Consider the following 13,198-nt stretch of genomic DNA (forward strand, 5'->3'; position numbering starts at 1 on the left):
TTAATCTATTTCAATATCATTACTAAGGAAAAACAATTTTCCATTATACTTTATTCATATCTGATGAAAGAGACATGCACACCAGTCAACAAATATTTTCTGAGCACTCTAAGAAGTTGCCTGGTAATTCTTTAAACAAATTAACTGATACTCCATGTGTGTAGAAGCTACATCTGAACTACTGTCCTCTCTTCACTGTGGAAGTTCTGCTGGAAAACAATTTGAGAAAGAAAAGATCACGAGAAGCAGATACCCAGCAAGGTGAAGGAATGCAACCTTGGTGTTCTGAAGCCCTAAAACGATGTCAGCAGATTTATTCATTTATTAGTAGGACTTGGTGCCAGAAAACGTTGAAAAGACTTCTTGTGCTAGACCTGGTTCAGACCAACAGAAGTAGTCCACATGTTGTTAAGTGATTATCCCAGGATTATCTATAAAAAAAACTGTTACATTTTTGGCAAAGTTTATTATGAAAACAAAACAAACACACACAGAGGCCTTCCGCAAAGGCCTTCCGCAAGTGAAGCCGCACTACACACTTGTTTAGGAGAACACGATGACCACAACTACCTTTGAAAAACGCTCACGCATCTGGAAGGTCACACAGCATAGCTCCCTGATAACCTCTTGATCGGCTAATGGCATAGTAACATTTGCCCAGTGTCTCTGGATACTGTCTCAACGTGGTCTATACCAAAGATTTATATTCCATTTCAGCACACGCCATTAAGAGGGACAGAGGGTTTTCACTGTATTAATCAGAGAAGTGCTAACAACGTCACCATCACAAACAGGGCTTCCTGACTATCCCATGTCCAGGGAGGAAAAAGCAGCTTTCCCTGACAGCCATCATGCAAGGTTCTCTCTAAGGCTTCGGAGTGCTTGGAAGTCTCAGCGCTAGTTCCCAAAGTTTCGTATCATCTAAATATAATGCCCTCCTGTTGCTGAAACAAAAAGGAGAAATTCTGACCTCGACAGCCCTGTGTACGAGTTCCCTCCTCAGAGGCCCCAGGCTGCACCCCAGCACCAGACACCCCAGTTCCGTTACTCTGTTCACAGTTCCTTGAAGACATCCCCTCATTCCAATAGAACGTCATGTTCTCAGAAAGTCCTTCCCAACTCAGCCCGTATGAAACAGTGGCCCGCGCGTCACCACCACCCGTCACCACCGAACTCCTAACTCTGCTCTGCTGTTCATAAACTCTTCACAAACCTGACACTGCTTCCCCTGCATGGTCACTGCCTTTTCCTTGTCTGACTTTTCCACTGGACTAGATTCAATGTGGCCAGAGACTTGTTAGTCACCAGATGGAAGGACCTGGCACAAAGTAGGTGCTCAATAAATTGTGTTACATGCACGAGCAGTGGATTTTTATTTTGCTTAATCATAACAATGATTTCTGTATGCCTTTGATCTTCCAGTGTTGTCAATATGTGAAATGATGAGCACAGGAATTAATAAAACAAGAACATAAAATAAAATATTAATTGCAAGGGCCATGGAGTTTGGAATATCGGTTTTAGAAATATAACTTACTATGCTGATAGCACAATCAATGGTAGGGCCTGTCATTCCCCTGGGTTTGGTTTCAGCTACTTCCTGACCCCATAACTTCGAGCACTTCTTAACAATCACAGGCATTTCAAAGCTATTTCACAACCAGGCCTTAAGTTGCTTTGAAACGGCACCCCATGCTGCTGCTAACTGGCAGTTTCTGCGTCTGTCAAGATTAACTTTTAGAAGTTACAAATAAGATTAGATTACATGGCTGCAATTACCGGTTATTAAGAAAGACACTCAGCAAGAGTGATACTGTCCACCACCAAAGCCCAGTTGCCAAGAAAATTTCAACTCAATAACTGACCTAAATGCCAGCCTACTCCTTAATGACCAATAAATATTTCATTTTTTGTTCTACCCAGGAAGCCTTAATTGCTGTCTAATTTTAATGACGTGTGGCTGATAATAAAGAGTGGAAAGTGTTCCCAGCGCAGATACTCGGCATTCAGCTTGTGCTCAACAGAGGAAGCACCAGTGACACTTGCGCAACTTTCAATGGCACCATCATCGCCTGCGTCTGCAGCCTCATACCGCTGCCAAGTCACCCCAAGACAGCAAACATCCGGGCTTCAGTTGTCTCACAAGAACACACTGCATCTATGGAAAGTGCTTATTGCGCCGAAGAGCTGAATGCCTTTTAAAAGGTAGCTGAAGCAAATAAGCAAAAGAAAAAACTACACCATCAGTGGGACTTTTAGATTTTAAAATGTCCAGCCTTTGGAGTTCCCAATTATAAAAGCATTTCCCAGTCACAGAATCATAAAGCTTGAAAGGTAAAAAGAAAAATCTAGACCAACCAACTTCTTTAATTTATAGACATAGAAAAACTAAGACCCGCAGTGATTTGAAAAGTATCAAAATGTAAACATGATCATTCCTACGCCACCTCCCCAGCCCACTCTCAGTGGGCCACCCTCTCCACCATCCAATGGACAAAATGCCTTTCCATCAAAACAACAGCTCCCACACTCAAAGAATGATCAAATCAATCACTTACTAAATTAATGCCTGGAGTGTGTTGTAAAAGCAAAACTGAGTGTATGCTCTCCACAGTAGATAACTACAGTTAAAAGAGACCCTCAGGCTGGGGCCCCAATCCAGCAGGGCTCATGCACTCCGCAGAAGACGCCACGCGAGGGTGCAGACTGCAGGCTTCCCTGAACACGCGTGTCCTTGGTGCCAGCTTGTCCTAGCTCGAGGGACCTGGAATCCCTGCCTCTCGAGCAAAGGTGGCCGCATCAGACCCAGTCCTCTGTATTTGGTCCACCCACCTCAGGGACCAGTCTACGCGTGGGAGATGCCGACAGCGGCACAGACCAGCGTGAGCGGGGCTTCATTCGCACACCTTCCTGCCCTCACCGATTCGCCTTCTTGGCCCAGAGCACAAGCACGGTAAGAAAGAGAAACAGGGCCAGCACTGGCGTGTGTTCAGAATCCTTCAGTTAGATGCTACAAGTATTTGTTTTTAAAAGAACACTTTTCTGTTTTTCCCTCCTCATAGACACAGACAGCTGTGTGGTGATCGTGGGGGGCAGCAGGGAGAGGGTGCAGCCCAGGGAGGTAAGAGGGATAAATGGTAAGGGGGGAAACACACAATAAAAAATGAATATAAAAAAGAACACTTTGCTCTCAATCATTTTCTGCTACCATGGAGGAACTGTAATAACAAACTTCAGACATAATATATTCTCTGCTTTTAGGCTTTTAGAGAATGAAGAATAATGATAAATAAATGAAAAGAACAAAGGGAAAAAGAAATGCTCACTCTCTCCCCGCAAAACTTCACAAACAGGAGCCACAAAATAATTTCAAGTTTCCTGAAATGGTGACATCATATAGTAATTGTAATGAAAAAGTGTCACACTGTGTCAAACTGTGGTTGGTACCTCAATAAACTGTACTTCATTGGTGAAGAGTTATTTATATTTGGATCATGGTTAATAATGACCATAATGTAACTATTCAAAAATAATTTTTGTAAAAGTTCTAAATTCGTATGAGACCTAGATAAAAGAAAAAAATGTGCCACTCAAATTTCAACATTAACATTTCGTCCTTTTATTTTGTTCTGCACATTCAAGGCCTATGAAATAAATTCCATTCCTCACCGTGGCCCCACCCATTCCTCTTGGAAGTCAGCAGAGAACGCTATAAAAACAGTGAGCATGTCGTGGGGGACAGGCACCACTCCTGTCCTTTTCAGAGTCCATATATTGGTGAAAGTATTTCGGAGTCTGCCCTGGCATGGCCAGAAACACATTTATTTCCATTTTTTTTTCATTTAGACCCACAAGGAGAAAACTTGATCAATGACCTCTTAGCATCCAAGACTTACATTAAGGGTTTAATTGCACACAATGCCTTTTCAGGCTGAGTGAAGCCAGGATAATAACTGTACCCAATTTTCTAAAACTTCACACTCTGAGACAATTACCTGGTTTCTTAACCAAAAAGAGAAAATAGTACAGAAAAGTGTTAAATGCACAAAGCAAGGGGTCAGCAGAGTCAACGGGAGGTGAAGAGCCTGCACGACCTCCTAGACGTGGGATGGCTGTGGTCATAAGCGGAGCACAAAAACAAGGCTGCCGGGGTCCCAGAGCGGAGGGGCCTGTGCAGTGAGTCTACGCGAGGACACAGGAACGACTGCCGAGAATACGGAAAACAGCATAATGGGGACGTGCTGCGTGGTGCTCTCAGCGGGCGGCTCACTGTTCAATAGGGCCAACCTCGGGCTGCACAGAATGCACTGCCAGCTGAATGAAAACCATGAAAAGAATGTTTTTAATAAACAAAGTGTGGGAGAGCCACCGCCGAAGCTTCTGGAAGACACAGGTCAGTGCTGCTAGACGTAGGAGGGGAGCAAAGGGAAGATGAGGCCCTGCTATACCCTTGGACAGTTTCTTCCTCCCCAGGAAGAATATTGGCGAGTTCGCTGAAGGGTGTGAAGAAAAACAAAGACAGTGTTTGAATAGTATTGGCTTGTGAGAAAAGTCAACTTGTGATAAGTTCCTTCTGAACCTATTTTTAATATGATGTAAGTTATCAATAAAGAATAATTATTATAATCAACTAGAAAATGAGTTTGAAAAATTGGGATGGAAAAAAAAATGAGTCATTCAACCCAAGTAGAAACACCGGGAGTACTTCTTGTGCGATCCCTCAGGAACGCCCAGCTGGTTTCCAGAGAGCAGTCCTGATTTACAGACTTGGAATGAGAGACCCCACACTCATCAACCCCCTCTCCCATGATTAGTGGTTTCTGACTTCTCACTTTGACCACTAACGCAGCCACCAAGTGACTAGGCAAAAATGTCCCCTTCTTTTTTTGTTTCCTCAGGACCTAGCATAGAATCAGAGCTCAGTAAATAACCAAGTGAGCAAAAAAGTGAAGTGACGGAACCTACATTTGAACCTAGACCACTTGTTCTGGTTTCATTTTAAATTTCAAATCTTGTGCTCTTTCCTATCTTCCCATTTTTCCACGCTGCCTCTCCGGCTACATTACATTGTTTTTTAAGTAATAAAATACTAAGTCACTTTCACTTGAAACTAGCATGAAAAAAAGGCAAAGAACAAAAGGGTGAAAAATACTCCTATACCTATACCTACTGCAATAAACTCATAACAAAAAGAATGACTATTTCTAGTCCATAGCTAACTTAGAGAAGAGAAAACACACATTGCAAGTATTTAATAAACATTTCATCTCTTCAGCATAAATAAATAAATGCCTACAGGAGAAAATGAAATGATAATAGGAAAAATGAAATACACTAGTATGATAATGTACCTTGATTCTCCTCGTCACCAAAAGAAAACTTCCCAAATTTAAAAGAAATAATAGATCCAATAATCAGCAGGTGCTGAAGTATAAAAACCAAAGTAAAAAATACACTGAAAGATCTTGTCATCTGAAGTTCCATTAGCTCATATAAGTTATAGCTTAAAACTCTATAAACGTTTGAGGAGACGGGTGCAGTTTGAGTCAAAGGCTAATTTAAAGTCTACAGAGCTTACAAAGAGTATATGCGCCTCTACGTTCATTGCAGTGTTACTGACAATAACCGAGATCTGGAAGTAGCCCAAGTGCCCATCAACAGACGAGCAGATAGAAATGTTGTGGTCCATTTATACAAAGAAATACTAGTCAACCATAAAAAAAAACTTACCTTTTGCAACAGCATGGATGAACCTGGAGATTATTAGGCTTTATGAAGTAAATCAGTCAGAGAAAGAAAAACACCATATGAACTCACTTAGATGTAGAATCTAATGAGCAACATAAACTGCTGAACAAAATAGGAGCAAAGGCATGAATACATGGAACAGACTGGCAGCTATCAGAGGGGAGGAGGTTGGAGGACTGGATGAAAGAAGGCGAGGGACTAAGCAAAAAACCATACATAACACATGGACACAGACGACGATGTGGTGACAGCCAGAAAGAAAGGGGGGCTGAGGGGAGGTGGAGGTGGGCAAAGAGGGGGAAACTGGGACTGGAAGCGTCTTTGCTTGGGGCGATGGGAGCACAAAGCAGTGTGCAGAGGATGCTCTGCTGAGGTGTGCACGTGAAACCTGTATGGTTTTGTGAACCAGTGTCACCTGAATAAATTCAATTAAGTAAATGCATACTAAATGCATACACACATAAATACATACTAAAAAAATAAGGTTTGTAATAATCACCTACTTGGAAAGGAGTTGACCTACCCCTTGCAGACCACGCAATATTCTTAGGACTCTGATTAAGAGTTACACAGAAATGAATGAACAATAAATTATTTTAAATCATGCAAGAAAACTTCCTCCAGTTCTAATCAATAATAAATTCAAATTCTGAATGAAAGAGACCAAGCAAGTGAGCAAACTAGCAGGAGTGTTCTCAAGCCTTAAAGCAACTCTTGCCCCGCACAGGAGGCTCAGCTGATTGAGGCTCACCCTGTACACCACCGGCTGCGGGTTCAGTCCCGGTCAGAGTGTGTGTGAGAGGCAACTGATCCATGTTTCTCTCTCATACCCTTGTTTTTCTCTCTCCCTCCCTCCCTTCCTTCCTCTCTCTCTCAAATCATCAAGTATGTCCTCAGGAAAGGATTTTTAAAAAAACTTCTCTAGTAAAGCAGCATACATATAATATTAAACAGCAATTTTCAAGAACTTTAATACATTAAGTTCTAACAGCATTTTACCAAAATTGCATTTTAGTAAGTATGAAATAGTATATTTTTTCTATTCAGCTAACTTTGCATTTAAAAAGAAAAACCATTTATGGGGGGAAAATCTCTTAAAAAGTGTTTATTAACAACGCTGCCAAAAACTTCCATAGAATTTGTTTCTTTTATACTTAGGAACAAGTGTAAGCATAAGGATTCCATTTATCCAAGCAATAATATAACTCTGCAGTGAATTATGGTGTTAATCTAAGTTAGAAGATGCCTATAATGATTAAAGTATTTTCCCATTTTCCTAACAATTAGCAACACTAATAAGAAATCAATTGTAATTGGAGAAGAGAGTAGATACTCAATTAATTACCCAAGTCACTTGATATATAAGAATTGCTACTTAATGTATAAATTCTGTATGTTGTAATTTACCTATTTCATATATATATAAAATCAAATTTAGAATCTAAATTTAGGATAGTCTTAATTCTCTTAATTCCACTCTTAAATTATGTCAATTTGTTTGCTCTAAGTGTTTGCCAAAATAATTCCTTAAAAGGTTAGACATTTCTTTTAGAATCTCTTATTTTTCACTGTGTGACAGTGAGAATCATTGTTGAATTTATACATTTGTGCTTTTGCATTTAAACCTAATTGGGTAAGGTATTCCAATAGAATTGTTAAAAACTGCTTAAGAGATTAGAACTGAATTAATTCTAATGATATCAATTTACTAAGTCTTGGCTAATGAGATGGTAGGGTAATTCTAGTAATAACCCGCTTCTCTCTTGGAGAAGCACACACAGTATTATCTCTAGCCAATTTGGTAGCATCTGCTTAACTGTTAATCCAAAATGCCTTGAATGTTATGGAAGTTATGTGAGAAAGTTATTTAGCATGATGATATGAGGTATCCAACTTATTTTTATTCACTTATTTATTTTTAGAGAGAGGGGAAGGGAGAGAGAAAGAGAGGGAGAGAAATATCAATTGTAGTTGCCTCTTGTGCATCCCCTGCTGGGAACTGGTCTGCAACTCAGGCATGTGCCCTGACTGGGAATCGAACCGGCAGCCCTTTGGGCCAGCACTCATTCCACTGAGCCACCCCAGCCAGGCCAGGTATCTAACTTTTAATGAACCCAAGTGTTTCTTGCCCATTGTATGGAAATTCAGCAAAAATATATACTGATCAATTACCAAGGAAAACATACAATTAATATTACATGGAATATCTGTGCCCAACAAGTACCCTTTTTATTTTAGTCAAAAACACGTCTTAACCTCTTCATCAGTATTAACTGTATATGCATGTTGCGTAACATATCTCAAGAATGTTTTCATCTCACAAAACTGCAACTTTAGATCCACTGAACAAATCCCTGTCCACCATCCCCAAAAGCACCTTTTCAAAGGTATTTGGGGCCTAAACATGTTTTACATGGAAGTGCCACAGATTCTCGTTTTCCCACAATTGTAGCGTCCTGACCGACTGCAGCACTGCAACCGACGTCTTTCTGGCCACCGTCAAGCCGTCCTTCAGTCCATAAAAACCACATATGTGGTTGATGGCTAGAATGCCTTTCAGTTTTGCAAATCATGTTTGTGGAAAGACCTGCCAATTCCCCAGGACATCTGAGTCACTGCTTTAAATTAGTGAGATGTCACTGGTCTGCAATTCTAGGCCACAGAATAAGTATTTCAGGCTTTGAGGGCTATATGGGGTCCATTGCAAATATTAGATTCTGCAATCATAGCATAAAAGTAGCTATGGGCAATACATAAATGGATAAGCAAGACTGTGTGTCAATAAAATTTTATTTACAAAAGCAGGTGACAGGTTAGACTTCTCCTGTGGCCCCTAGCTTGTCAACCCCTGAAATACATAAGAAGGGGAAAAGAAAGATAGGGGAAGGGGGAGGGGCAGGGACAGGGACAGGAACAGGGAGCAGGAAAGAAAATCTGAAGTATCCGTGGAGCAGTACTCCTGAGAATAAGTAGCTACTTAGTAGGGCTGACACTATTTCTTCTATTGACTATCTTTGACAGTGAACCCCTAGGAAATAGAACAAGTTTTTGTTTTGTTTTTTTTAATGACTTGTTTCAGTGCCGACTGACCTATTGACATCCAGTACATCAGCATCAATAATGAAAATATGGATCTTCAGTTGAGTGCACAGGACTGACCTTACCTTAGTAATGGGTGGAATATGACGGTAATATTTCTGGCTCCAGGTTTGCACACAAATTTTGTTCCTCCACCTTCAATTAAGTTGTCATCAGGACCCCCTTTCAGGCAAAAAGAGAGAGAGAGATTTAGTTTGTTAGAAACATTACACAAAAATAAACTGAGTATATGTAGATAAATGTTACAGGGGCATAAGAAGGACGATCTTTGAAAACAATTGCCTCCGATATATACAAAACCATTTTGAATGACCTGACCTAGTCTTCCTCACTCAATAAACTATGAATGAGCATTTTCACCCTAATTAAACTACAGAATGCTTCCTGAAAATCTCCTTCGGAAATAAGCAAGATGTTTGCCGTAAGTCTCCCATGTAACAAGGAGATATAAGAAAAATAAATTAAGGTATTTTTAAAACTATGTAATGCTCAAGAGTCCAGCCCTTTTGAGTGACCCAGAGTTGTCGACATCCTTGTTTTCCAAAGACAGTCAGTGGGTTTCTGCAAGAAGCGCACCTAGGATTTTCTCTCACGCTGCTGATTGACAGCCATGCTGCAAAGTTTAGTATGTTGGTACGTTCTTGGTGCTCTCGAAAGTCTACAGAAAACACGCTCCTACACCAAGCAAGGCTCATACTCTTTCCTCAATTGTTCTGTAAGAGGCTCATTAACTGAAGGGTCACGGCGTGAGGAATAACCACTCAACTCCCACACACTGGGGCAGAAAACTCATCAAGACTGTCTTTCAGTCCGCAGCCATTAAGATGCTGCTGACTTCAGATACACTCCAATTTCAGAGAGTACGGAATGTGGACAATGTATCTTGGGATGCTGGGAGAAATGCTCTCCCTCCACCCTCAAGTCTCATGTTCTTTCCATTAAAATGAAGCTCAGTTAATGGAATCCCTGACCTTTCTCCATGTTTTACCCAGTGCAGGGAAAGTGAAACGACTGCTCTGTAAAACTGAGAAGAAGCCGGGCATGCTTGCTTCAGCAACTCCGTTCCTCCACTTCAGAAACCAGCACGCACATAGGTTAAGTATTGCCTTGCTAAACTGAGCACTAAAGATCCTGCCCCGTCCAGAGAAGGACGATGTAGCCCAGCACCTTCAGTACGTGAGTTAGTAAACCTGTTCTTTTTTGAAGAAGGCTTTCTTTTTAAATGTTTTTATTGTCTCCATTTTCTTCTCACCACCACTATCCCCTGCCCCACCCAGCCCTACCTCCCACCCTCATTCCTAAATCTGCTTTAATTCTGCTGCTCATTCAGAACAACCATTTGACTCTCAAACTGGACTACATCATTCCATCCAGCTTCTATCAACATAAAGGTAACATTTCATTCCTCCTCCACCTTCTGTTACTTCTTAACAGTCTCAGAACTGAGAGGAAAGATGCCCTACAATGGGGCTTCTTCAAAACCTTAACAAACTACACTTACAATGCTTCGCTTTTTTCTCAATCAAACATTTTCTTTCTAATTATAGTTCTTTGCACGATACCAAACACAACCGAATCTCTCCTGATTTATTAGCTATCTTAATGGTCTCTGAGGCATCTTGGAAATTGATTGGTAAAAGCACGCGAAGCTTCAGAAATCCATACCCAGGTCATGGAGCCTCCCCGGAGGCCTCAGAGTCTAGACAAATCCCACCTGGATTACTTGTCTCCACCGACTAATCAGAGTGCGTTGTGTTAAGAAAAACAGAAACTATAATGGCATGTACAGCTTTTAATTCAAAATCATGAGCTATCTTTTCTCATTTGAAAGAAATCCATCTTATAGTACTGTATTTCCATCGGTGATATTAACATTCTGCTACACAAGTTGAGTTAAAGGAAAACAAAAGGAGAACATTAAAGACTACCACAAATATTACTCCTTTAGTGAAAATATTCCTGAAAAGCTCACGGGGTGTGGTCACATACAGGGAAAACAAGAACAGAGTGAATACATCTCCTTTATCAATATGTCTCCTTTCTAAGATCATAAAATCAAGAACTGATTCTCCGAGGAAATAGTTGTGTATGTATAGAAGAAACCAGGTTACATTCTGCACTCTAGGAAAAACATAAATAATTTACTAGGAAATAAATAAATCTACACAAAAAATAATGCAGTAACCTACTCTATATGAGCATATCCTCTTAAGCACTACATAATTTCCAATGGTTTCTAAAAATTCTGGTGTTCTGTGATTTTAAATATCGAATAATTAAATACAGATCTGATTAACCCACCTCCAGTCTTTTGTTCTGAATCCCTGTTAGCTATAAGACAGATGATAACTGATTTTCACAGTTACACAGTAAAAAGTAAGGCTTAGACAGAAATACAAAAAAAGAGACTCTCCCACCAACATGAACCCCAACCAAAATTCCACGTACAAGAACTTCATATATTATTCCACCTACACTGCATTTGATAGGACTTCCTCTCCCCAGACCGTAAATTCTAATCCAGCTTAATAAATTACGGATAAACAGCACCAACCCAGTGAAAACGTTCTGGAAAATTAAGCTGTCAGGACCAAACATAAAGGCTGCGGCCAAAGCCCACGGAGTCCATGAGGCTCCGCCCCCTCAGATTTACCCCAGCTCTTCAACAACATTCCGGGGGAGAAACCGGCCTTGCTGGCCCTCCCACACCTTCCCATAATCAGGGAGCCTGGGAGCTGCTGTCAGGAACCTTCCTGCAGAACAAGCTGTTGGGTCCTGAGCAGAGACAGAAAGGGCCAGGGCCGCCCCCTGCCTGTCACTCATCACACTTACTGTCTGGTCTCCCCCCGCAGAGCCCAGCTGATGGGCACCACAGAAAATGCTGAGTGATGACGGATGGCTGGAGAGAAAGGGAAACTGACCCGAGGGCCACAAGGACATACATTCTGCAGGAAGGAGGGCGAAACGCCCCAGTCACATTTCCTCTCTCTAACAGTGAGGACCCTGGTTTGACAGGTCCCTCGGATGAATGGCAAGAGCACCACGGCCACCGATGACGACGGAGATGGCAGTACTTCAGCGCCCACAGGTGAGTCCCTGCTTTAGGAACACATCCACTTACAATTAGCTCCTAAACTTACTTGATTTTTCCCAACTAGAAGTTGATGCCGTTTAATAGAACTGAGATAAAAACACCGAAGCCACAGGAATAAATGGAAACATGTTCTCACCAAGGGGTCTGCGGTCCAGTGGGAAGAACCGAAAAATCTCTGCCAGACTCCAGGTCACTACTTAATACAGGTGATAAAATTATTTCAACGCTCTGAGCCTCCGAGAATTTAAAAACACAGACTGCAATGAACTCTGTCAAAGACTGGTGGTGATGTTAAGTAAGGTGACGGACCTACGGGCACTCGGGACAGCGTCTGACACCTAGCGCATCTGAGATGAATGCTAGCTAATTCCCCCTGGAGAATCCCCAAGTAGGTAAAAACCTACTGGTCACGCACGCAACATCACTGGAACAAAAACTAAGAAATAAAATCTCCAACTCAAAAAATGTTATTCTTGCTACTTTAGGCAACACTATGCAAGTCTGTATCACTAATCAGACCAATCAAAATATGTCTGTCTTATCTAGGGGGCTTTATTATTGCTGGGAAAAGTTTCAAGTTTAGAAAACTGTTGAGAACACAGCATGATGGAGTAAAATTAGTCTTTAGCCACTCTTAAATTTCAATGAAAAGCAATCATCATTAAATGTAGAGATATTAAAATTATGAACGCTTTGGGTCAAATCCTGAGATACAAACAGGACAGAATCTGACGGTCACTTCTGCTGAGTCGCAGAGGGCAGCGATCCTCATGTGACACTCTGTAATGGGTCCTGGATTTAAACTTGGCCTTTCCCTACAGAAAAGGACCAAGGCAAAGGTGAATTTTCCTGTGCAGCAAATACTTCGCTTCATACAATCTTTCTGAGTACTGTGAAAATGCACTCAGTACAATAAATATAGAATTCCTTACTTCATCAATAAACAGTCTTTAACTGACTCTAAGAGCCAGCTGGATGGTCTAGAAATTACCTGAATTCACAGCAGTCACCTTGCCAGTGGAGTTCTTGTACATTAAGTTCTTTGGCAAGTGTCTACTCTTTTTTTTTTTTTTTTTTAGATTGTTACCTACTTATTTTTAGAGAGAGGGGATGGGAGGGGGAGAGAAACCTCAATGTGAGAGAGAAACATCGATTAGTTGCCTTTTAAACATGCCCCAACTGGAGCTCAAACCCATAACCCTGGCATGTGCCCTGACCGGGAATCAAACCAGCAACCCTTCACGATAAGAAACAACA

At 41.2% G+C, this 13,198-nt stretch overlaps 1 protein-coding gene across 2 annotated transcripts in view; it reads right to left on the reverse strand.

Annotated features, from left to right (window-relative positions):
- Positions 1–13,198, reverse strand: part of EXOC4 (exocyst complex component 4) — a 679,809-nt gene that overhangs the window by 358,767 nt on the left and 307,844 nt on the right. For both annotated transcript variants that reach the window (XM_037049172.1, XM_037049173.1), the window contains exon 10: positions 8,913–9,009. In XM_037049172.1, coding sequence (XP_036905067.1) covers positions 8,913–9,009 — 97 coding nt within the window. The remainder of the gene's footprint in view (positions 1–8,912; positions 9,010–13,198) is intronic.

The sequence above is a fragment of the Sturnira hondurensis genome, unplaced genomic scaffold (genome assembly GCF_014824575.4).
Source record: "Sturnira hondurensis isolate 20B ecotype Veracruz unplaced genomic scaffold, ASM1482457v3 Scaffold0006437, whole genome shotgun sequence".
Taxonomy (NCBI): Eukaryota; Metazoa; Chordata; class Mammalia; order Chiroptera; family Phyllostomidae; genus Sturnira; species Sturnira hondurensis.